The sequence below is a fragment of the Hipposideros armiger genome, unplaced genomic scaffold, assembly GCF_001890085.2.
Source record: "Hipposideros armiger isolate ML-2016 unplaced genomic scaffold, ASM189008v1 scaffold_22, whole genome shotgun sequence".
In the NCBI taxonomy this organism is placed as follows: Eukaryota; Metazoa; Chordata; class Mammalia; order Chiroptera; family Hipposideridae; genus Hipposideros; species Hipposideros armiger.
Window position 1 is genome coordinate 5,805,549 of NW_017731372.1, and position 25,270 is coordinate 5,830,818.

The 25,270-nt window shown below is 34.5% G+C and overlaps 1 protein-coding gene across 7 annotated transcripts in view; it reads right to left on the reverse strand.

Annotated features, from left to right (window-relative positions):
* Positions 1–25,270, reverse strand: part of RPS6KC1 (ribosomal protein S6 kinase C1) — a 141,661-nt gene that overhangs the window by 107,598 nt on the left and 8,793 nt on the right. For 5 of the 7 annotated variants that reach the window (XR_002123132.1, XM_019635524.1, XM_019635526.1 and 2 more), the window contains exons 2-5: positions 19,510–19,545; positions 13,814–13,934; positions 7,441–7,556; positions 3,946–4,039 (exon numbers count right to left, since the gene is read on the reverse strand). Coding sequence is in view for 4 of the 7 variants with exons in the window: in XM_019635524.1 (XP_019491069.1) it covers positions 3,946–4,039; positions 7,441–7,556; positions 13,814–13,934; positions 19,510–19,545 (367 nt within the window). In the remaining 3 variants the exon portion in view is untranslated. Of the gene's footprint in view, positions 1–3,945; positions 4,040–7,440; positions 7,557–13,813; positions 13,935–17,807; positions 17,925–19,509; positions 19,546–25,270 lie in introns of all 7 variants that reach the window. The other 2 variants (XM_019635530.1, XM_019635529.1) reach the window with 1 other exon arrangement.

Below are 25,270 nucleotides of genomic sequence, written 5' to 3' on the forward strand. Positions count from 1 at the left end.
AATGCAAATAACAAACAATAGTGAAAGAAAATGTAATAAAAAGGTATTTTGACACAAAAGAATTTTTTTCAAACTTAAATAACTACATACCTTTCCAATGAGTGCCCCCGATATAATATAATCAACATTATTCAGTTTAACACATATTAATTATAATCTTCATGTTTATCACATAATGCAAAAACTTATTACCCTGCCATCAAATAAATACAGAAATCTTAGACTGGAAGTGATTTTAAGAGATCCCTTACATATACCAGCAATAGATGCTCAAAATGTACATCTCATCTACTTTAAAATGACTAGTTCAAGAAAGCTTAATAATAAAATCCTTTTCAGGATCTATAATTGTTAGAATGAGCACTTAGGAGCTCCTAATCCACAATTTACAGGCTTTAAAAAAAAAAAGGTAGATATAGCTACCAGGAGACACTTAGGAATATTCACTCTTAAGATCCGCTTCATATAAGAAGTTGATCTCTCAATTTGTATTTGTGATTATGATCCCCTAATTATCTTCTCTTGTTTGTTACACACACATGGAAAATGTCCCTCCCAAAACTGAGAAGGAAGTAAAGTAATGTATTAGGAAGAGGAAATGACACAGGTTACCAGATGAGACTATACCAACATCAAAGTCTCCAATATCAAGGCCAGCATGGCAGTAAAGCAACCTACATCCTTCAAACAGACCAACAGATGAGAGAAATATGTCAAGAAGCTCAGTTCCCATGCATCATTTTGGCCGGGTTTCCACAAATGTCATGGTAACTTCATGGCTAAGTTTAATCCAACAAAAGATGGAAGTTTAAAAAGGAAATAAGATGTTAACAACCAATTAAATCTTTCATCTTTGAGAAAATATATAGTTTAATTTTTCTGAACAAAGGAGATCAAGAGTAACCAGCATTTCATTTTAAAATCATAAAACAATATTAACTTTTTATCTAAAAACCTACTGAATAACTTTATCATTTCATATTAGGTAAAACGTATTTACATAGCTAATCACAAAATTCTTAGTTTTGTGAGACCTTAAGGCGGTTTCCTCTATCCCATTGTACTATAAAATAATAATTTTGTTAAACCCCTAATCCAGGTCTTTATGTTTTCCTCAGAAAACTTTCTTTCAAGGTAACTTAAAACTTACTGATTGCATTTTTATGGTACTAATCAAAACAACGATCACTTAGCCTCTACATCTGTTCTCTGAGAGGTGATATACTTGCCCACATCATTCTAACTCTACCTTGAAACAGGTAAAAGGACCTTGAAACGGCAGACTGTATATTCCACTAGCAAACTAATTCACAAGTGTGAAAACTGAATCTACTTTCAAAACACCGTTTAAAATACTACACTCAAAGGAGTTGTTACAGAATGAACCACCTCCTCGCATTTTGGCTCCACACCCAAACCACAGCATTTGCCAACCACAATCCCTCTATAACCCTCCATTTCACCGCATCCCTGTGGGCCTTGGCTGGCTGCCGGCTTTCCTGCTCTTGCTACTAGATAGAGGCCCTCTCACTTGGTTGTCTCTAGGGTTTGCAGACCTTTTGGTACGAAAGTAAATCTTACATTGCCCAGTATGCCAGACAATCTCATGATATTTAAAAGTCATTTCCCCTCTTAAACAGCAATGAATTTGCAAGCTTGTCTAACACTCCAATCTGTATGTCAACAAGGTGTCTTTCAGCAGGATTAATTAGCGAAGCATAAAGGCTTTTAAATGGAGGGGGTAAAAAACATAAGCATTAACAGCATTTCCAGTTCCATGTTTTTCATTCTTCATGGATCACAGTGTATTTTAGAGATGATAACATAGCTGGGAAACTACGCTCTGAAAGGATAAAATGTCAACATTACTTCTAGGTATCCTAAGTCTTTTCCTGTGTTTTTAACAAAAATGTTACCCCCAATTTCTCTCATAAAAGCATATTCCTAAAAAAAAAAGTCTTCCCAGGAAAACCCATCTTGTAAACTCTGCAACAACTGCCACGTTTGCCCAAGGCCGTCCTGGTTTATGCCTGGTGTCTGACTGCACTTATTAATAGCCTCTTCTTTAATTCTCAGGAGTGTCCCAGATTAGACAATAAATTACTACCTCACCCTAGCTTTAGGATGTATTTCCTTAACACGAATACAGCCACCTTTTTACCCAGAACAGCTCTGCATCTTTCAGAACGCTATCCCGAGAACAGCCATTCCTAACGGTAACGCTCCCCCTCTGCCCTCCTACCCTACAGCAAAGGACAGCAGGCCTCTCTGCGTTGCTCCCAGCCATGACTACCCTGCACTAAAACAGGCTCCTGAAACACCCTTCTCTCACCATGGCTGACTCCCACCTAGTAATAAAGGCCTATATGGATAGCAAAAGAATATAACCATTCCCAAATCACACAACCTTCGAATCCTGTATCAAAAAACAAGAAAGAAAAGAAATATTCTGCAATTTCTAAGAGCTCCTCATTGAATATTCTCCAAGAAATACTTCTAACTCTCCCATACATCCTGGATGTCACCAAATCAGCAAGTTTTACAGGCAGTAAACACAGTCTGCCTTTCTCAGGAGTACGGACGGTATCTCTGAGGCAACCGCCAGATCAGGTTATACCAGATAAGTTACTTCCCAAGGAACTAGTTCTAGAAAGAGAATCACATTGGGGTCCCAAGAAGAGACTAGATTTTCCAGTTTATTAAGGATCTCAGATCAAAACAGATCAGGGAGAATAGATATATTTTTTCAAAAAAAACATAATGGATTGTAAAATAAAATTACTGTCAACAATGTTTTCCTATGACCTTGGATGATTCAGGATGGAGTCAAAGGTATTAAGGACTCAATGGAGACCCCTGGGCCTGAGGTCCCCATACATTACTCAAAACACAAGAGTATAAGTTAATGCATTTTGCTTTTAAGTTACTAGGAGCCACCAGGAAAAACAAGAAAAATTAATCACTTCTCAATATGGCAGTACCAAAAGTGCATCAGCCTACATAATGGATGGGAACTTGCTGCTCTTACCAAATCAGGATGGAACTTTAGAGCAACAGATCTACATCAATATGTCTTTTGATGTGGGACATCAATATATATCCCCACAAAAATACCACTACAGTGAGATTATGGCTACCACCCATGTCAGGCTCATAAAGCATGTTTCTCTACCTAAACTCTTACTTATGAAAGAGATCAAGAAATATTATCTAGTCTATAATTTTACTTTTATATAAATCAAACCTAAGCCAAAGCAAACAAATCTACCTATTTTTAAAGACTTGCCCCATCCCTGTCCCCAAATCTTCTTTTTGTAATTCCAAAATCTTCTCTAAAAGAAAGCTAGCTAAAGAAATCCAAAACCCAAAATGTATGTATTTTAAGTCTTCATAAAAATTCAAGGATGGCTTAACAGAGGAATAAAACAAGAGAATAAGCATTCTTGAATTAAAGTGATTAAAAGTACAAAAATTTCTTTGGTTTAGGCTCATGTTATTTACTATAAAATATATCAAAAACACTAAAACTGCCTTAGGTTCATTCTTTGGGTACATGACTAAACTTTTAAAGCTAATCTTGAAATTAATTGTCTAAAAGTCAGATGCTGCTAAATAAACTTAAGTAAGTTCTTATTCTAGAGAATACAAATTCTTAACACTCATTATACCACATTTCATCAAGTCTAAGATGCCATTAATTGTAAGAGGAATCATTCTTTTATATCACTAAGAAAGAAAAAAGTTATAAATTACATGCAAGATATCATCAACCCAATATCATGCACCCAATACCAGTGATGTTAAAATGTGAAGAAAAAACAGCACCTTAGCATTAATGGAATACTCTCAAATTCCTATATCCATTTTTTTTTGGCAATGCAAATATGATTTATAGTCTTCTGCAATCAAAACTATTGAAATGAAAAAAGAAAAAAAATCTCTTACCTTCTGTACTACACTCAGGAAAGCTATCAGTGAAGGAATCCGCATAAGCTTCAACAGGACCAATCAATTCAGAGCCATCATTAATTATTCCACCCTAAAAAGATCAGAGTAATTATGTTTGTCAATAAGAGTATTTAAAAACAAGTAATAAATTAACAATAGTTATCTCAACTGAGTATGTATAAGGATTACAAACTATTCATCTATTAAGCTAGGTTACAATTGTTTGTAAAAAAATCAATAGAAATATTAATATTGGTTCATCAATTGTAACAAATGTACCACATAAATGCAAGATGTTAATAGAAACTCTGAGGGAGAAGGGGGGATATATGGGAAAATGCTATACCTTCTGCACAATTTTTCTATAAACCTAAACTGCTCTAAAAAATAGTCTATTATTTAAAAATTCAATAAGAATATTACTTTTATAATAATACATGGCTTTTTATAAAAGCATTATTTTTAAAAACTCTCAAAAGTACTCATTAAAAAACGTAGAAAAAGAAAACACCCATCAGTTAAAGGATATTGTTCAGAATCCTTAGTGACTGGTCATTCTAATTAGTGATAAATAGATTCCATTATGAAGTCATTTAATTTTGTCAAATTAAAAACTATAATATATCACACAGCACCTCAGGAGATTCCAGAAGTGACTTGAATTTGAAAACCACTTAAATACAATGTAAGTAAAAGTAAATAAATTTAAGATATTTTTATTAAAGAGACACATTTTTAATAATATAAGATCGATATCTCTATGTAACCACCATTTTAATTCTATATTTAGGTTTGCAAATTCAGGCCTCAGAAGACTATTTTCTCTTGTTTACATGAAACTAGGGAATGCTATTATCAGGCAACTGGTGGTGTGATTTTGTGCTGTAGCTTTATGCACTGCTCCAATCATGAATATATGAGCTTATAATCCTTAAATAATTACAATTAATTAAAGAATAGTTCCTCTGCTCCTTAACATCTTTCCTTCTACCTTCCACCAACAGTTTTATGCCCCCAAACACAACTTCCAGAATAACAAAACCCAAGAAAAATACAAGAGTCCTATTTCCTCTTCTCGTCAGCACAAAGAATTCAACAACTATCTTTACCTAATCAAAAGTCTCCCTGCCAGCTGATCTTTAAGAGAAATTTGAAATGGTCCTTCTCAAATTACAAAATTTTAATTCCTAGAGAGTTAAGTGAACTGAGACTTTAAAAACAATTATTCTTTAGAAGAAAAAATTTATATTACTTTATTCTATTTCTATATTAAAATATTCAAATCATAGCTTAGATATGAATTCTTCTCTAATAAGGAATATCTGTTCTAGACTAAGCCATTCTTTGAACATCCAAACCAAATTTTAAAAATATATACAAATATTCTTAAGAATTGTTATAAATAAAGTTGATTTTATTTACATTCTCACTTAACAGAAAGTGCTTTCCAACTATTAACAACCTCTTCCACCACCAGGTATGCAGTAACTAAGTTACCTACCTATAAAATGGAAATAATGCTTATAATTCAAGGAGTTGTTAGGACTAAACGAATTCATACATGTATAGTATTTAAAACAATGTAAGCACTCAATAATTTTTTCTTATTATTATTGGTTAATATAAGATCTGCTTGTAAGACAAAAAAAAACCAAAAAACTAAAGAATGAAAAATGTTTTGGCTCATAATCCTTAACAAATTTTATTTCCTTAATCTAACAAACAATATTACACAAAATAATAAAGAAATAAATAAACATTATATAAAATAAAGAATAAATTTTTAATAAAACAAAATGATAAAAACTGTTCTATAGGAAGTAGTGGGAAAATATGCCACAATTCTATTTTAAATCTCTAGTTCAAAAACATTAACCTTTTGGCGTTCCTGATTATGGAAGAAAAAAAAAAACTCTTCTTACATAGCATCTCCAAGCTTTTGTTAATGAAAAGTCAACCTAGCATGGAAGGAGGTTGGGCATGGTAGAATAAGTAGATCAGCTCTCCCCAAAAGGCAATACAACTTGAAAAAAACTTGTCAAAACAACTATGTGAGAGCTCTGAAAATTGACCAAAAACACAAAGCAAATGAAGAAGTGGTTACTCATGAAAAACCGCAAAACCATAGTTAAAAACTGTGGAAATCTGTGGCATTCTTGCCTGGGGTTACTCCCATCTTCCATCCCAGCTGGGTTACCATGGTAATTATACATGGACAAGATGAGCCTTGAAAACCAGCAGATTTACTTATAGAAGAGGCTGGCATAATTTTGACTGAAGCACAGAAAAATAAAAAATCTACCCCAAACAGCGTTATCAGTAATAGCAGTGACCTCAGTGCCAAACAAATGGCAGTAACAGTGGCTCAGCAAGCATAAAGCTGGGGCAAGCAAAGGACCACACATTAGCCAGACATTTACCAGGAAGATCCAGAAAGTAACACAGCCACAGGGGCTCTTATAATAAATAAGCTCTCTACCCACCCATGGAGGAGAGACCAGAGAAGGATCACACTATCTACAAATCCCCGGCAAGCCATGAGACGGTGCGCATGCACAGAGGAAATGCAAGAGATCCCAAAGGAAAGTAAAACCCAGGGCAAACTTAAAAACTGCTTGAACTTTGAAAACACACAATCGTCAGCATAAGGGAGAAGCATATAATGGAATAAAGTATGTAAGTACAAGCCAAGACCAAACACTGTCTGACGACTAAGTTATAATGATACAAGGATAATGGTTGCATAACCTTGTGAATATACTAAATATGTATATGTTCCAAGAAATTACATTTATAAAAATGATCATATTTTAGTTGAAGGAGGAGAAAAAAACAATTGTGGTACAATCACCTAGCTTTTTTCTACAAGGCTAAATGCATATTGTGGTCATTAAAGACACTACTATCGACCAACAATTTGTACAGGTTCAGCTCAAAATAAATTAGAAAATTATTATTAAAAATTATGAAGAACTCAGAATGAAGGCATAACATGTCAAGAAACACTAATATCCAATGAGCTCTGGTAATATAATTTATACTAGCCTACCTCTCTAAAACTATACAGTGGCCATCTTTGTTCTATATTTACACAAATTAGTATAACAAATTTAATATAGACTTACAGTAGTTTCTATCCTAAAAAAAAGTCTACCACTAAAAGATACCTCAAAAAGTAAAGATAACTACTGGAGTTTCTTGAAACTTACATGTATTTCAATTATGATGTAGTAAATCAAATAATCTCTAAACCCTGTGCATCAATTTTTTTAATCTATGAATCAAAAATATTATACATTTCGACACTAAAGATAGAAGATATGCCATAAACATTGTAATTAAGCTACTAACTTCTACTTATGTTAGTGAATAATGAAATTCAAAAGTAAATGACTTTGTTTTTTAAAAAAACAACTTGAATTTTGCTGTACTACAAATTAGAAAACAAAGGTGTTTAATAAAATAGGAAATATTTCAGAAAGACTACCAAACCTTGAAAAAATCTTCGAGCTGTTTACTGTTGTAAAGAGCGGGAATATTGGCAGAGAACTGTAGCAGATCTTCAGCACACTGTCTCCTCTCTTCAATAACAGTTTCATCAAATCGTCCTAGAATAAGAAATCAACTCTAAGTAGAGAAGGCTCAAACACGAGTTTGTAACAGTTTCTATTCACTAAGAGAAGCAGCAGGTCTATCATGGTAGGGCCTATGTGCAACCCTCTGAAGTCAAATCCAGTCTCCACAAGGGGAATCTGCCACACTCTAACCAGAAAAGAAAACAATGTTTCTGATGAAACAAGAGGCAAAGGTGTCAACTGACAAATAAACAGTGCCAGCATACTCTAAGGCCTGTCAATGTAAGAAACTTACCATTTAAGAAACTGGTGGTTTGAGGCTAAAGTTGAAAAGAGAATTATAAAGAATTCAAATGGTTTTCTATAGTAATTTAATACTGTAATTACTCATATAATTTTCTCTTTCCCATTCTTTTTTATTTCCAAAGGAACTGAAGAGAGGAAATTATGAGAACATCTGTGTATCAATGGGGTCAAAACCCTTAGTTTGAAGCAAAATGCTTTTAAGTCAAATTCCATGTGTGATGCTGTCAGTATATATGACGGTTTGCTTGTAAGAAAAAAGAGAACACACACAGCCACCCTGAGCTCTGGTTTACAAGGTGATCGAAAGGTGGTTTTCACAGAATTTTTTTAATGATATATATAGTCTGAATGCTGGATAAGGCATTTTCAAATATGGTCATTGTTTTACTACCCCAAATTATAGCATTGGTTGGCATTTGTCACATGCCATGTACCATACTGATTGCAATACAGGTTTAAAAAAATACAAAATCAAAAGAGTAACATCATCACATACTTAAACATTTTCAGTGGCTTTGCAAAACGTTAACAAAAACTCAGGCACAAAAAGGTTCCTAGTTATATTATTCAAGGCAAGAATTGAAACTGAACCCTAAATCCCTCAGCTCAATGTGCCTCATGCTTATGGTGAAGTGTCTGCTTCATGGTCACTAAAAGAAATGGTCTTAGCGTTAGACCTGGGCTCAAGTACTAGCTCTACCATTCACTAGCTATAAAACCTTAGGCAGGCTACTTCCTAATTTATAAAATGGAGAAAATGAACAATGTACATAAAGCTTCCAGTTCCGTGCTAGGCACACAGTAAGCACTTAATAAATCAATCATGGTGTCTCTGAATCTTCAAGTGCCATCACAGTGTCCAGCACACAGAATATGCTAACAAACTTTTGCTGACTGCATGAGTGAATAATGAAAACTCTGAAAAGCCGTCTAACAAAAAGAACTGTCTTACAGTGAAACATTCTACCCTAGAAGACAGTCAGTAATATTTCACTAATAAGAAATCTTAACAGTGGGTCCATAAACAACTCCCTTAGCTTAATGGATGGGCTTCAGAGACAACAATCCTACAAAATTCCATGCATGTGTCCATAGGGACATTTTTCTAGAAGGGTCTCTAACTTTTATCAGCATTCTCAAAGAGCCCAGGGCCCAGTAAAGGTTAGCAGCAATTAGAGGATTCCTAACATCCTGTATACTCTTTTATTTACTATGGAATAAGCTGCCAATTGCTATCTCAATCTGTTCTCAACTTCTCCCTAAGTAAAATAATCCCCAATTTCTAACTAGGTACATGGAAGCCCAGGAAAGAAAAGGCTATATTTTCCAGCTTGCCTTGCAGTTACATCTGGACATGGACTAAGTTCTGGCCAATAACAAATACACAAAAGCTATACTGCAGCTCCCCAGAAATCTCTGTAAGAGACAGCCATTATGCACCTTCTCCCCACCTCTTTTCTCCTTTCCCCTTTTCCCTTTCCAAGAAGGACTATGAAGTGGAAGCTTAAAACTGACAGGGCAACAAGCTAGAACAGCGGTTCTCAATCTTCCTAATGCCGCGACCCCTTCATACAGTTCCTCATGTTGTGGTGACCCCCGACCATAAAATTATTTTCGATGCTACTCTATTACTGTAATTTTGCTAGTTATGAATTGTAATGTAAATATCTTTTTGTTTCCCGATGGTCTTAGGCGACCCCTGTGAAAAGGTCGTTCGACCCCCAAAGGGGTCACGACCCACAGGTTGAGAACCACTGAGCTAGAAGCTTAGATTCCTGATTTCTGTGGAGCTGCCCCTGCCTGAGGCTACCTCCAGATCTTACCAAGAGAATGAAATTGATGTCTATGTGGTTTTAAATTTTGTCACAAATAAACAAACCTAATATAATCCATTATGCTATATCTGTTTTTCTATTAGTTCTCAGTTCATATGCAACAATTCAATTAAACCCAACTCCCCCAATGACAAAAGCACATCTCAAATGACACTGCTAGTATGGGGCCAGCAGAGTGGCTCAGTTGGTTAAGAGCTCGCTCAAGAGTTTGAGCTCTGATGAACAGGGTCACCAGTTCGATTCCTGGCCAGAGCTGAGCTGCCGCTGAGCTGCCAACAGGTGACAGGATGGCTCAGCTAAAAAAACAAACAAACAAACAAACAAAATAATACTGCTAGCTTACCTATCAATAATACTACCTGGAAAAAACTTCCAAGAGCCCCAACCCATAGAACAAATCCTCTGGCCTGAAAATCTAAAATACTCAATCCAGGGGAAAATCCACTGGCCAAAAAAGTTAAAATGACAGCTAAATGTCCATTATTCCTTCTTTTTCCTAAATAAGCAATTAAAATTGCACTGGTGCTTATAATTATCATCCAACATATTTATCCTTTAAACAAAAAAGTAAATTCCAGTGTCTGTGAATTAATATTAGTAATTTTGTGAGCATCTATAATCTTAGAACAGAAACCCAGAAAATGCACACATTATACTATGTTTTAACCCATAAGACCCCCGGTATTATCTTTAAATGCATAACTACTTACTGAGAAATTATAATGAGATGCTTCCTAATATTCGATGACACCCTTTAAAAAATCTTATTTACTAGCTGAAACAAACACATAAAAATTTGGGAGCTTTAATCCTAGAGTGATCAATGACTCATCCCACCTTCCCAGTAAGCTAGACTAACATGCTTAAGCAATGAGCATATCAACTTCTAAATAGAATACATATGTCAAAAGCCTTTGTTGTCCTTCTATGGATCTATGCATTTCCAATCCCCTAAACTTGGACAAGCAGAGATGAATTAAAACATTTTTCAGAGTGGAGCACAACCAAAAATAAAGGCTTATGCATTAAAAGGTTCAATTGCACTGGATGCTATCATGGGAGCAAATGTGATGAAAGAACGTGCTTGCTTCTTTGTTCCTAAGATTTCAGAAAAAAAAGAAAAAAGATTGGTAGCATAAACCAAGAAAGTAGATGAATTTTAATTACTACTGGCTCTAATATATATAACAAAACCACTTAATTTTAAAAGGAAATTAGAAAGTAGCAAGATTCAACAGGCATCCTAGTGGTAAACAACACCCTAGTAGCTATTCTCCAGTTGTTAACACTTTAATATCATCAAAACTTCCATTTGAAGGCAGCAACAATGAGAAATCACAAACAGATACTTCTCTTATCACTGCTTTAAATTTTCAATCACAGAGTCCATGTTTATTTTCCTGTGAACACAGTAGAAAAATGAAATATACTTCACAATAGAAAATGCAAAATCAATTTTTCCTGAGAAAGTTTACTGTGCAATATTATATATTATGTATTGTGTTATTTGTGTATGAGTATATATTATATACAAGCCATTCCACTGCTCCCAAGTACTCAATAAATAATGGTTTGTTTATTAAAAGCTGGGGCAGGGAGGTAAATTCTAACAAAGCTGGTAACTCATTGGAAATAGTCTCTCTCTTTGATTTATAAGCTGCCTTTAGGACATACAGGAAGATATTATCCTTATCTTACCAATAAAAAAAAAAGACTCAGGGGCCGGCCGAGTGGCGCGATGGTTAAGAACTCGCTTGGGATGCCAGAGGGCCCCGGTTCGGATCCCACATATGAGGGCCAGTCTGTTCCCCTTTCCCCAATTCCCCAGCACTGTTCCCATCCCCCCAATTCCCCAATAAAAATCTTTAAAAAAAAAAAAAAGACTCAGATGTTAATTTGTACAAGATCACACCACTAGTAAATAGTGGATAGAAGATTTGGGCCTAAATCTATCTGATTCCAAAAGGCATGTTCTTTTCACTGTAACTCTAGAAGAGGGGTCTCTTTTGCTACTGAGGCTTACGTACTAAAAATGTGAGAATAGCTATAAAAAGATAGATGATTAACCAACAATTCCCTTCACACAACCACAGCTGCTGCCTGCAGGGTTCACTGCAGTTATCAAGTATTACAAATGGATTGTACCATTTACTAAAGAGTGATAAATTGCTTACTTATTAAAATTAATAAGAAACTTTCACTCTATAATATGTAAGGATGTGGAGAAAAGTTGAAGATAATCCATTAGCAACAGACAATAATAGCTAAGAACCAATTTAGAAGCCGCTCCCTTTCACCCAGTGACAAGCTTATTGCTCAAAAGGCTTTAAAGATGTGTGCCCAGTTAAATTCCACAGTACAGAAGGTCTAAGGAAAAAGTAAAAATATCCCTCTTCCTACGCACTCAGAGGTTTCCCATATTATACTTATATAAGTGTGTGTAGGTACATCTTCGCACAAATATGTTATGTCTATTTAAACACAGAGGGGATCTTACTAAACATATCTCTGTGCAACATTTGTTTTCTGTATCTGAAAAACTACATCCAGGACAGCTTTCCACCCAGTAGACCTCAAATAGCTGAAGAATTCTATTAATTGGCCAAATTATGGTACATCCATACAATCATGTATTGAGAAAATTCAGTTTAAGTTTTCTTCTATTGAAATACTGCAAGGAACATCCACGTGTATGTACATATGTGTGTGTACGTGTGTGTATGCACATGCGCATGTGTGTGTGTGCGTGTGTGTGTGTGTGTGTGTTCTCAAACTGTGATCCACAGATTGCTGGGGGTCCCCCAAGGGCCTTTCATGGGATCGACAAGGTCAAAACCATTTTCATAATATTATTAAGAACATAAATGCATTTGCTCTAATAATCTAAAAGCAATAGCAGTAAAACTGCTGACCTCTTAGCATGAATAAAGACAATGGCATCTAACTATACTTACTACTAATCATCATATTCCTTACTGCCACTCACTTATATTAAAATTTTTTTAAGTGCTTGTTTCACTTAAGAATGTCCTTGACGAAGCAGAAAATTTATTAAATTTATTAAATCTCAACCCTTGAGACCATTTCTTTTTAAAAGTCTATGGAGAGGGCCAGCCGAGCGGCGCGTTGGTTAAGAGCTAGCTTGGGACGCCAGCTCTGAGCAGCGGGACCCCAGTTCAGGTCCCACATAAGGGCCAGTGACACTGCCCTCTACAGCTAAGATGCTGAACAACAGCTCAGCCTGGAGCTGGGCTGCCATGAGTCAACGGCAACGGTGTAGGCTGCAGGCCCTGCTGCAGTGAGCTGCCATAAGCTACAGTGAGTGGCCGGCAGCCAGCGTGAGCTGCCAAGAGCCGCCGTGAGCGGCTGTCCAGAGACCGAATATTGATCTGCCTCATTCAGGAAGAGTGCAATTATAATACCAACATAGGCCAGTGAAGTCCTCCACAACTAGACTGAAGAACAAAAGGACTGCAACTTGTCTGTTCCCCTACCCCGATTCCCTAACTCTGTTCCCCTTCACCAATTCCCCAATAAAATCTTTTTTAAAAAGTCTATGGAGAAAAAAAAAACTATAACTATTCAGACTGAGATAGCTGGCAGATATTTTCTCAAAAATAAACAAAATGAAACTGACACATCAAAGAAAACTACCAATAGCATTGTTTTCAGTTATGAATTCAAGCTGCCAAGTCCCTTGAGTCTGACAGCTTCCCAATACTTAAAAAATTTCCTTTAGAGATCTGTGATATTAACAATTTTTTTGATAATTGTATAAAGAAATGGGTCAACTTTGCAAGACACATATAAAGTATAGACATTATTTTTAAAAATCAAAAAAATTCAGAACTATAAGAAAAATGCAACATCATCTTTTCTTATGATCCTACAGTTTTTTTTATTTGTTTGATTGGTTGGAGTTGGGAGTTGTGTTGTTGTTTCATGGAAGGAGAGGAGTAAATGCATTTTGAGTTAGCAAAACTATACCAAGAACATGAAAAACAATTTCAGGTGCTTGCTACATGATATGAATTACCTCAATAAATAAAGGAGCTGATGACTTTATGGTACAGTATTTCAGGGTTTAGCATATATGCCTAATTAGCTAATCATCACTTTTAAAAACATAAATTCAAAATAATCACTTACCGAACACTATTCCTTTAGCAAATGGAGGAAACAATTCTGAATGTCGGAATAAGTTTTTGTGAATTTGCCATAGTTCTTTGTGTAGTTTCTTAAAGTCACTGTATCTCTTCCACACGATAATCTAAGAAGAAAATTAAATGTGTATCTCAGAGTGAAACTGTTTAGGTTCAGATGTCTGAACAACAAATAATCTTTTCATCGAAGTACTAAAAATTGTCATGCAAAGGCAAACACATATAACTTCTAAGCAATATGGTAACTATCTAAAATTAACTAATAATATTTGCTTTAAAAATATAAGACAGTAATTCTTCCTCCAAATGTTCTATCCTGGTTTTTAAAACAAGCCCTGTTTTCTTCATACTGGAAAAATATTCACGCTAGTACAAAGAAGGTCTAACCTACATAAAATAACACTTAACCTCTTAAAAAGCCAATTACTGTTGGCCAAGTGGCCTGGAAATGAGCTACATGTCAAAATACATACTGTATTCCAAAACCAGCATGTTTATAAACACAAAAGAAATGATTTAGACAATTTTTCAACACAAACAACATACTCAGCATTTGCCTAAAAGGTAAAGTAAATAACACTGAAGGAGAAATAGCTGTATAGCAAGTAATTAACATGAACTTTTTTATTTCACAAATAAAAAATTACTACATTTAAAGTAGTAATAAGATTTCTGGAGGCAAGGTGAACACTGATCAGAATACCATTAAAACTAGTATTATATTTCAAAAACAAAATAATAACCATCTACATTATACAACACATAAAAGTTTACCTTAACTAGTTTGAATTATTGTTTAGCCTCATTCAGATTAAATTAGGAAAAAAAGCTATAAAGAAAAAGGATTTGACATGTGGCTCTGATATCACTGATTCACCCCTCTGTCTCCACAAAATAAGAGTAAAACTGAGTTTTAAATTCCGTCACCTGGTATACTGGGGCCTTTGCTTCTAAAAAAACCTACTTCCCTCACTTATAACAAGCTCAACATTAGAGTGCAATGCTAATAAGCAAAGCTTAAGCCAAGCAGGTTACCACGTGTGACTTAAGACTCTTGTCAAAAATTTACTCTACATACATATGAAATTCTTCACTAAACTTTGTCATACTACCAAAAATTCTACCATGATTAATAAGCTTGTTGTATCTAATATAGTTATAATCCTAGGTGACTAGTCAGACTATAATATGAATTAATTTAAACAAACTCCTCCCTCCTGATGCTTCCTTTTATTCATTTACTAAACAACAAAAACAGTCATGAAAAGGAGTATTTTCATGGCCCTACTTTGTGGTAGGCACTGTTTTGGCACAAAGGATGAAGAAACGAGAAACATAATCCCTGCTTTGAGAGAGTTCCCAGTCTAGTTAGAAAGAATAAGCCCACACAATAGCCCCATCACAAGGCAGCAGCATGATAAATGCTAGAAGGGCAACCCAAGGAAGGCACGGAAGGAGCACCTCAACCAGCCAGCCTTGGGTATCTAAAAGGCTTTTCGGAAAAGAATTATCTTAGGTGAGCTGCCTGAAGGGAAACAGTGATTAGACCAACAAAAATAAAGGCAAAAGAAGGGGTTGTGGATGAAATTTTTAAAAGGAGAGCGAGATGCCAAATATAATGACTAGAATGTTAGCTTTTGCAATTGGATGAATGGTGATGCTGTTCCCAAAGATGAAAAGCCAAGGAAGAAGCAGCTGCTTTGAGATAAGAATGAAGTTCAATTTTAGACATATTTGATTTAGGTGAGGCATCTAATTCGAGAAGTCCAATAGGATACATGGGTTTGGGGTTCAAGAGCGAGAACTAACCAAGATACATTAATTTGGGAGTCTTCAGTAGAGAGATGGTAATCACTCAGGAAAGGTTTCTCAGCATTTGTAATGAGATCAGGAATCTAACAACACAATGATGGGGAACCCTAACACTGAGGGGCCAGACAGAAGAAGAGCAAACCAAGTAGAAAGTGTTTATGAGACAGGAGACATGGATGGAAGAAGAGATTTTATTTTTAAATGGAAGTGAATGAGACAAATGCTGATAGCAAAGATTCCATCAAAAGACAGAACAAAGAGGAACTAACAGAGAACCAAACTAAACACTTGAAAAGTAAAAGTCCTCAGAGTAGTGAAAATAACAGTGATTTTAATTTTCCTATTTTGTGCTCCTCTGTAGTTTCTAATTTTGATACATGAACATAATTCTGTCATGAGAAAAAACAATGTTGTTTCATATTTTTTAAATAGATTAAATTTTGGTGGTACTACATTACCAAGGGTTTAAAGGGGAAATGGGTGAGAGACTTGTAAAAGTCATTGTACATAAGGCAAGTGCCATCCTTAAAGCCATGAACCAGACATGAGAGCTTTTCAAAAGACTGTATGTAACTCATGGAAACAATTAAATCTGCAGATAAAATTTACATTCTACATAGGGCCATTTTAAAATAAAGGCAAAGTAACTTATGGGCAAAAGTTAACAATTCAATCGCAATAATAATAATAATACCATGGTCTACAAACCAGTAGATAGTTTGTCAGAGCTAAAATTAGAACCCCCCCAAGGTGAGCATCTGTGTTTCCTCAACATGCCCTAATTTATTACTCAATTATTTCTTATTCTCGACACTAGAACTATAGAATCGAAATACCTAAGAGCAAAGATAAACCCTCAAGAAATGTGGGAAACTAAAGCATCACGAAATGTCGCCATCCACTGCCTCCTTTTCTTCTTACTTCCCTTAAGCTTGGACATTTCTAGAAATCTTCAAAATGAAAGAGTGAGCAGAAGCATACTTCCATTACATCAGAAAGTATTACTGTTTATAATTGGACTACACGAAGTCCCAAAAGATAAATGCAAAAATCATTTTCTCTTAATAACTAATTCTTTCCTACTATAAAAGTAAAAATCACTGTATTAACAGGTATTGCTCTATTGAACCAACTCTGCAGAAATGAATAAAAAATGAATAAGAATTCATTAAAATTATCTGAATAAGATTCCTCAAATATTAATTCAGTGACAATCATATGTAGACTACAAATTTAAAACTTAATTTTCATTTAACACATTCCTTAATATTAGATTTAAAAAGTTTTCTCTTAAGATAATTTCATTTGATGATAGCAAAAACCTTTAAATCTCTTGTATTTTACAAAACCACTCAATTCAATTAACTTTACCCCTTTACTCTCCTATACTACTTAAATTTTTCTGGGTCACCTTTTCTTGCAACCAACATCACTACCATACAATTTGCTTGCATATTTCCTTTCCCCCCTTTTCAAGGGCGTTTTATTTCCCATGACAATTTCTGACACCAGTGAAGTTTACGGCTTAGAGAGAAACAGAGCTTTATGTAGGTTACTTTTTTACAAGCGCTGTTGCAAGGGTTCATGCTCTAGAGAGTCTTCTGAAGAGGCCACATTAACTGTTGTTGTCCCTCTTCAGACTCACCCATACTGCTCTTAATAAAAATTTAGAGGGAATTTTTAAAAGATTTTTAAAGAGCTACCTAGATAATTTTAAATTATTTACTCCATGTCAGTGTTTAAACATTCTTGGAGGAAAACACTGCTATATGGTAACGTGCCAAGGTCTATACAAGAAAAGAAAAACAGCAAAAGTTCTCCAATTCTATAGGGGTAGCATATTATCAGCCCTATATTTGGTTAGATTAACTGTACATCAACTAATAATCCTCAATAGCTCTCATGAAGCCTGACTAAATTCTAAATAACGAAATGAATCAGTTAACAGAGAGAGAAAGTAAAAGAAAAGGAAATGGAAACAAATTTTAGAGAGTGAATTCCTCTCCTAATGAGAATTCCAATGTTTAAATGCCATAGATGAGAAACTAAAAAGTGTTGTTATAATTTCAAGTTTATTTTATATTTTAAGAAGCCAGCTAGACAGAAGGCATTTTTTTTTAATTGTATAGCATTTCTAACAAAGGACCATGCAACTAAAGAACACTTACAAGAGCTTTCTGATGAATGGTTCATCAACAGTTGTTATTATAAAAGAGTGTTCCCCAAAAAAGGATTAAGGAAATGGCAGAGAGTATGTTCATGGATAGGTTGGTTCAGGATTCTCCCTGGAAAAGGGGAACATCAGGCTACAAACTACAGCACAGCCAGCAATCAGATAAGGTATTCAAAAGAAACACAACCCATTTTCAATTTTAACAGAGTTGTAAATTTTCAAAAGCAGAATAGCCTGGTATTGACTATTAATTCAACATTCTAAAAAGTTCCAAATTCTAAAGAATAGTTCATACTAATCAACTGACACTTAAGTAGAGAGAGTACTTTGATTAACCAATGGTACAAATTACTTTCACCGCCATTTTCCCTTTTCTTCCAAATTAACAATATTACAATATTCTCTTCATGGCTATTGGCGATGGGGTAGGGGGAGTGAGATATCTTAAAACCCTAAGGAAAATAGTATGAAATCCTTTTAACATATGTCTTTTATTGAACTATTTTTAACTATGGGACATAAAATCAAATATAGCAAGAAATGTTAATGTATGAAAGTTAAAATATACGAGTATTCTGAACCTGATGATAGATACTCAAACCAACCAGTACCAAACAATCACCTTAAAGGTATGAATCAAGCCAGATTTTTCAGTAAGAAGTAGTGGAGCTTGCGGCTAAATAGAAAATACATACCCCACTTAAAAAAGACATTAAAATTCAGTTAGAGAAAAAACGCTGTTGCAGAATCAAGAGTGTTAATTTACAATGTCTCCTTTAAACACTTTAGTAAGAAAAAAAAAGCTCCCAATATATAATATATATGTCCTTCTAATCTTAGTGAAAATGAGATTGGGGTGATCATTTCATAAGGTATATAGATGTCTAATCAATATGCTGTTCACCTGAAACTATTATAATATTGTATGTCAACTCTAACTGGAAAACAAACTAATTTTTTAGAAAACAAAATGAGCAAGTACCAAAATGAAAATAATTTTTAAAAATGTTAAAGGCAGCAAGCTCCTCAGTTAGGATTCCTAAAGGTATATATAACAAGCACAAAGTAATCACAAACAGAGAATTCCACAATTTTAAGTTGGTATCATTTTAGAGAGAGGGCAAGAGTCTACAAAAGAACTTACTAACTACAAAATTTTAAAAAGAAACATCTACACCCAAAACAGTTTTCCAAGATGTCAACATGTCAAGTCAACATAAAAATGGAAGTAGATAGAAACCCATACGTATTATAATCTTTAAAATTAATGCAGTTACCAAATACTTTTCATTTTTTTATTAAATAGGCATCATGATTTTTAAATAGGTAATTAGGAGCCCTTAACTTATACTGAAATCTTATGAGTGCTACTTATCAGGAAAATTATCACATTATTAATAGCACTGTAATTCCTGAAATTCTTATTTATATAACTTAACATTTACTAAAATTTAACACATACTTAATAGGTCTGAATAATTCCTCAATTTCTTATTTATATAACTTAACACCTACTAAAACTAACTTCATATTTAATAAGTCTGAAATAGGATAATTCAGTTACTGTTGTGTGAGCTGAAGACAATCTCCACACAAACATGCAAAGACTGACATACAAATAATTCAATTTTCTCAATAAAGCCTTTAATTAATTTTTTTCATATAAAATAATATTTTCATATGAATAAACATGTTACCTCCTGGACATCTTCTGGATTTCTTCGTGAAACAACCTGAAACAAAACATATACAGAAATACGAATCATTATCAAAATTTAAGATTCCACATTTGCATAATTACTTTCAACAGTATTTGTATAAAATATTCAATACGCTTAAAGGAAAATACCATATTATATCACTTACAAAAAACGCAGCAATATAACATCATTATCTAAGTAAGACACATACTAAAAATCAAGCAAAAAGGCCATCCATGTGCTAAAAGTGCTAAAAGTTCGTGTATTCCATTCATAAGAGAATCCCTCAGGCCTTCACTCTTATTTGACATAATTCTACCAAACCTATCTATCCTGCTTCCCAGCCTCCACAGAAATTAGAAGCATAAAAAACAGCTGCATCTGAACAAAGTATACAAAGGATTGCTCTGTATTATTTCTTATTCTTGGATGTGAATGTACAATTAGCTCAATAAAAATTTCAATTAAAATTAAAGCAGCCACACATCAATATCTGTGAGAAGTAATCGCTGACCACCTAATGGTGAAGAAGAAAACAAAAGTAACTTATAAAAAATGATCAGGACAGCATTCAAGGACAATACTATCTATATTCTCTGAACAAAGAGGAGGGGGGATTCCTATAGACTTCCCTAACTACAAAAGGCAAAAAAAAACTAACACCATTTAAAAAGATTTCCTCACAAAATTTCTAAAAAGAAGTAGGCTGGGTGCTTAAATCATCAAATACCATTGCAGAGCAGGAAAAAAATCTCACCTTAGATACATAATAATACCACCCATGTAAATGTAAAAATCAGGAACTTGGTACTATTATACAATATGCATTTTGCAAAATCGAACAGAAAGATATCAGGTAAGCCATTCCTGGAAATCAAATATATTTGTACTACATAAGTAAAACTATATTAGCTAATAAGAAGAAGGCCACATAAAAATGGTTGCCTATGGATAAGAGGAAGAAAAATTATTTGATGACAATGACAATACCATGAACTGGGGATTATGACCAACTCAACACTACTGAGGTCCAAGACAAAAACAAAAAATTACCATTTAAAGTCAGATACACCTGGGTTCAAATTACAGTTCCTCTACTTACAGGCTTGATAGCCTCAAAAAGTGGGGATAATACTCCCCACTTGGCCTGGTTGTTGTGGACATTAAATAAGAATACAGCAAGAACTCCACAATTAAAACATTAGCTCTCTCTCTCACTTCCGAGAGAATTTAACTATCTTGAAAGGTCCCACCTAAGAATCCAAGACAGGAAAGGTTTCTAATTTCTTGCCACTCTATTCTCCAACTTCCAGAATATATAAATTTGGTAAAATCTCTTAGCAATTTTCATTAATTTAGAACAGCGCTGTCCACTAGAATTTTCTCTGTTAATGGAGAGAAATGCTCCCTATCTGTATTGTCCAACAGTAGCTCCTGGTCATATGCGTGTGGTTACTGAGCACTTGAAATATGGCTACTGTGACTGAAGAACTGAATTTTTCATTTTATTTCATTTAAATTAATTTAAATTTAAATTTAATTAATTTAAATTAAAATATGGCTAATGGCTACCATATTAGACAATACAGATTTAGAATAAGAGGCTAGACTAGATAACTAACAACCATATTATTCAAATATTAGATTTTAGCTATTACGTTTAAATACCACGCCCTCTCACCCTACCAAACACACACACACACACACACACACACACACACCTTTCCAAATTATGGTGTTTCACATAATAAAATGATTTTATTTTACCTCATACATGTTTCTTGTTTTTGTAAAATGAGCTAATAAGAAGCAAGTCAGGGATAATCAATCCACTAATAATCCACCCACCAAAAACAGTCAACATGATCACTGGCAATAAGGTTTATTTAGGTATACCTTACATTCTACAAGTTATATTTTTCTTGAAAAATTAACAGACTTCCTGAATTTATAACTCAATCATTTTACAAATATACTAAGGAATCTTATTATTTTAAGTAATCTTCCTTTACACATACAAATGACCTTTTTGTGACAAAAGAAATTATTTCCTGATTTGGTGTACAAGTACATATTATAAGTCACAAAGTATGGATTTCCTTCAGGGAGGCCATTCCTGGAAATCAAACATACATGTACTACATAAGCAAGAATGTATTAGTCATCCCTTAACTATATCTACAATTTTAAAACCATCTTACCAGAAATAACTAATTTGATTATGGCTTCTCATGAATATTATGAGTGGCTCATACACTTCTGCTATGCACTGGGGCTACCATATGAGCAAGGAAGTTCCTGTCTTCCCAATGCTCACAGTCTGGTGGTGTGCATGATTGTGTGGGTGATGAGGGGGCGGGCATTTCTCAAACTTATTTTAGTATCTCAGAGAAGAGTAGTGTGCTAAGCAACAAACTGGGGAGTGCTTCATCCTAGACCCTTCCTCCCCATGACACTGAATGCTCACTGTCCAGACCATAGCAGCAAACTGCATCCCATTAGCAAGTCAAGAACACAGTTTCAGAGCAAGCTGGGTGGCTCAGTTGGTTAACAGCGTGTGCTCTTAACAAGGTTGCCAGTTTGACTCCCACATGGGATGGTGGGCTGCGCGCCCATCTGCTTTCCACCCGCTGCAACTAGATTGAAAAGCGGCAACTGGACTTGGAGCTGAGCTTGCGCCCTCCACAACTAAGATTGATTGAAGGACAATGACTTGACTTGGAGCTGATGGGTCCTGGGAAAAACACACTGTTCGCCAATAAAGTTAAAAAACAAAACAAAACACACTTTAGTCATTTAAGACTTTTAATGTTTTCATGAAAATAAGTTACTTATGGTTATTACAGAAAATACAGAAAATCAAATTTTAAGTATTCTTAAACTATCTAAGTGAAGGTCTTTACTGTTAAGCTTACAAGAGGAACTTCTCTTCACCCTTAAATGAAAGGGAGAAAATTTACTTAGGCAGAGTTCAGAAAATGAAGTCAAAAGCTATTTGTTGAGTATTAACTATCCCTTTTCCCAAAAGCATAAACAAAGCTTAGCAAAAATCAAGTCTGGAAAACAGAGGGCTACACTTTCCTGATTCTCCTCTTCTCTTTCCTCTTTGGTTCTTCTGCTTCTCTTTTGTAGGTTCCTCTTCCTCTCTTTACCCGCCAACACTCTGTGAGCACTTCGAGAATCAGTCTTAGACTGTTTCTTAGCCTCTTTTTTATTATTAAGAGAGAAAGTCTCTATCTGTGCTAATACGGTTTAATGCACTGTACCAGGCATGGGGCAAAGAACCTTGACTTTGTACATGTGCATTTCAAAGCATCGTATATTAATGATTCATTTTATTTCCTCAACAACCTATGAATTAGGCAGGAATGGTTATAATGAGTTCCCCTATTATAGACAAGGAAACAAGACCCAAAGCCTTGTATGATGCCACAGGACAACATCTGGAATTAGAGCTCAGATTTTCTGAATCCTGGTCTAGTGCTCTTTCCACTGTACTACAATGCCTCCCTCATTTACCTGTGGTATTTTCAGCAATAATTATGTTTATTTACTTCCACAGAACTCTGTCACCACTAGGCTTTATTTATTCTTTCACTTATTCAACAAATGTTACTGCCTACTCCACAGCTAGGTACTGAAGTATAATGGAGAATTCCACAGGTCTGATTCCTATGCCACTACAATATAATCATTTGCCAGGTACATTACCAAGTTCAACCACTTGCACCCCACCATAAGGGATTCAGTAATCTCATTTAAATAAGTTAAGAATATGTCCTCTGAAATGGAAACCAAAAACATGAATGGGTTAGGATAACATGAACTGAGCCCAATGCCACTAGTAACAACTCTTTCTAACTATGTAATTCTCTTCAGCAGCACTGCTAAACTGATGAAAAATAAGAATATCAATCAGACATTTAAGAATATGATCATACTGGAAATGAACAAAATTGAGCCCTCAGACCCACATATTTACAACTTTTAATGATATATTAGCAATTATCTTAAGTAATATCACGTCTAAAACAAAAAACTTAAATTCACCCTGATATAGATTGCTACCATTTAGTAATTATTTTCTGGGTGAATTTCAGTTTTTGTCATAAAATTCAGCCAACAAATTCCACAAAAGTTGGACTTTAAAGCAGTGATATCTTTCACTTAAAGTTCATAAATTTCCATTGCAAGCGCTAACTACCAATGGCTCAGTTAAGTACTATATTTATCTTGAGAATTCTCAAGATATATATAGAGAATTCTACTGTCAAGTCATCCTGAAAATAAACCCTCAAGTGCTTCACAAACACTGCTGCATGGAATACCGGTATTCTTTAAAATTAGAGATCTCAAAGGAAAAGATTAATGATGAACTCAGTTTACCTTTGTTTAAAAAAGAAACATAAATTACATTATGATGCCTGGCACATCTCCAAAAGGAAGATATATAGTATTTCCCAAGGTCATCTATCCACTTAATGTTTTATTTTTATCATATGTTGTTTATTATTATTTTAGTTATTTAGTGCAACACCTACAAAAATTTGGAACACAGTTAGGAAATGCTACTGCAATGTTTGTAGCCCATCTGCCTCAGCATCTGAATTTAGGAAAACAAATAAGGGCTCTACTGAAGGTAACTGTCTCTTACTGTGCTAAGAAAAAAAGGAAATCCTTTCCTTCATTCAGTCATCACAACAGTTCTGCCTGATGCGATCATCAAGGCCAAGAGCATACAGTAACATACTAACACTAAGCATATTAATCAGCAAGAGGCAGGACTGGATCTCACAACTCCTGCGCTCTTTCCAGGACGAAATTAAATCAGCCCTCCCAGAGATTCAAATACCAACTATGGGAGCAATGTTCCTCATGCCTTATAGGTAAACCCACTTTTGTCTTTAATGAAATGCAAATCAACCAAAAAGTAGAAGTTGAAGAAGCACTTTGGCAGAACAGAAAGAACTAAGAAAGGGATCTGAATACGCTCTGGCACTAGCCATAAACTGCCTTTTAACCAGTTTAATAATAAAACAAGAAAAAAGCAACCTTCAAATGAGCCCTGTTGCCTGTCTTTACAACAAGGACCAGACATCGTGGCTTGGCCTAGCTCAGGCCCATAATAAACAGATTATACCACCATTAGGTCCTCTAAATCCTTTCTAGTGCTAACTTATTTTATCTACTTAATAAATATTACCAAATTTCCTTAAAAAACAAGTCAAAAGCACTATTTTGCCTAATTATCATTATAATAATGATTTGAAAGCACCCTTTTGAGTCAGATATATACAAAGGAATTGTCTTCCTCGTAAGATTAAGAGATAACTACTAGAAAACAAAACTGTAAGAAGTATTCAAATCTATTAGATTTCCTACAAATAGAGGATCACAAAATAAATCCCTTTAGAAACAAATAGAAAAGGTTAAATATACATTTTAAGAAGGTACTTTTATGAGCAATTTATTATATCAAGTCTTCTGATGGCTGCTTGACCATCAGTGTTAAGCTGCTAGTTCAGGGTAATAGGAGAGCTTAGAGGATAAAATGTTTACATTTTTTTTTTAACTAAGTGTCAAGATACAAATAGATAAAATGTTTACAAAAATAACACAGTTTTTAAAAAATGAAATGTGAAGATACAAATAATCAAACATAAAAAAACAATAAAGAGGAACATGCCCACCCTTCACTTCTCAAAGATAAGACTGTCCAAATGTAGGCCAGGTATAATAGGATGTATTATAAAAACGT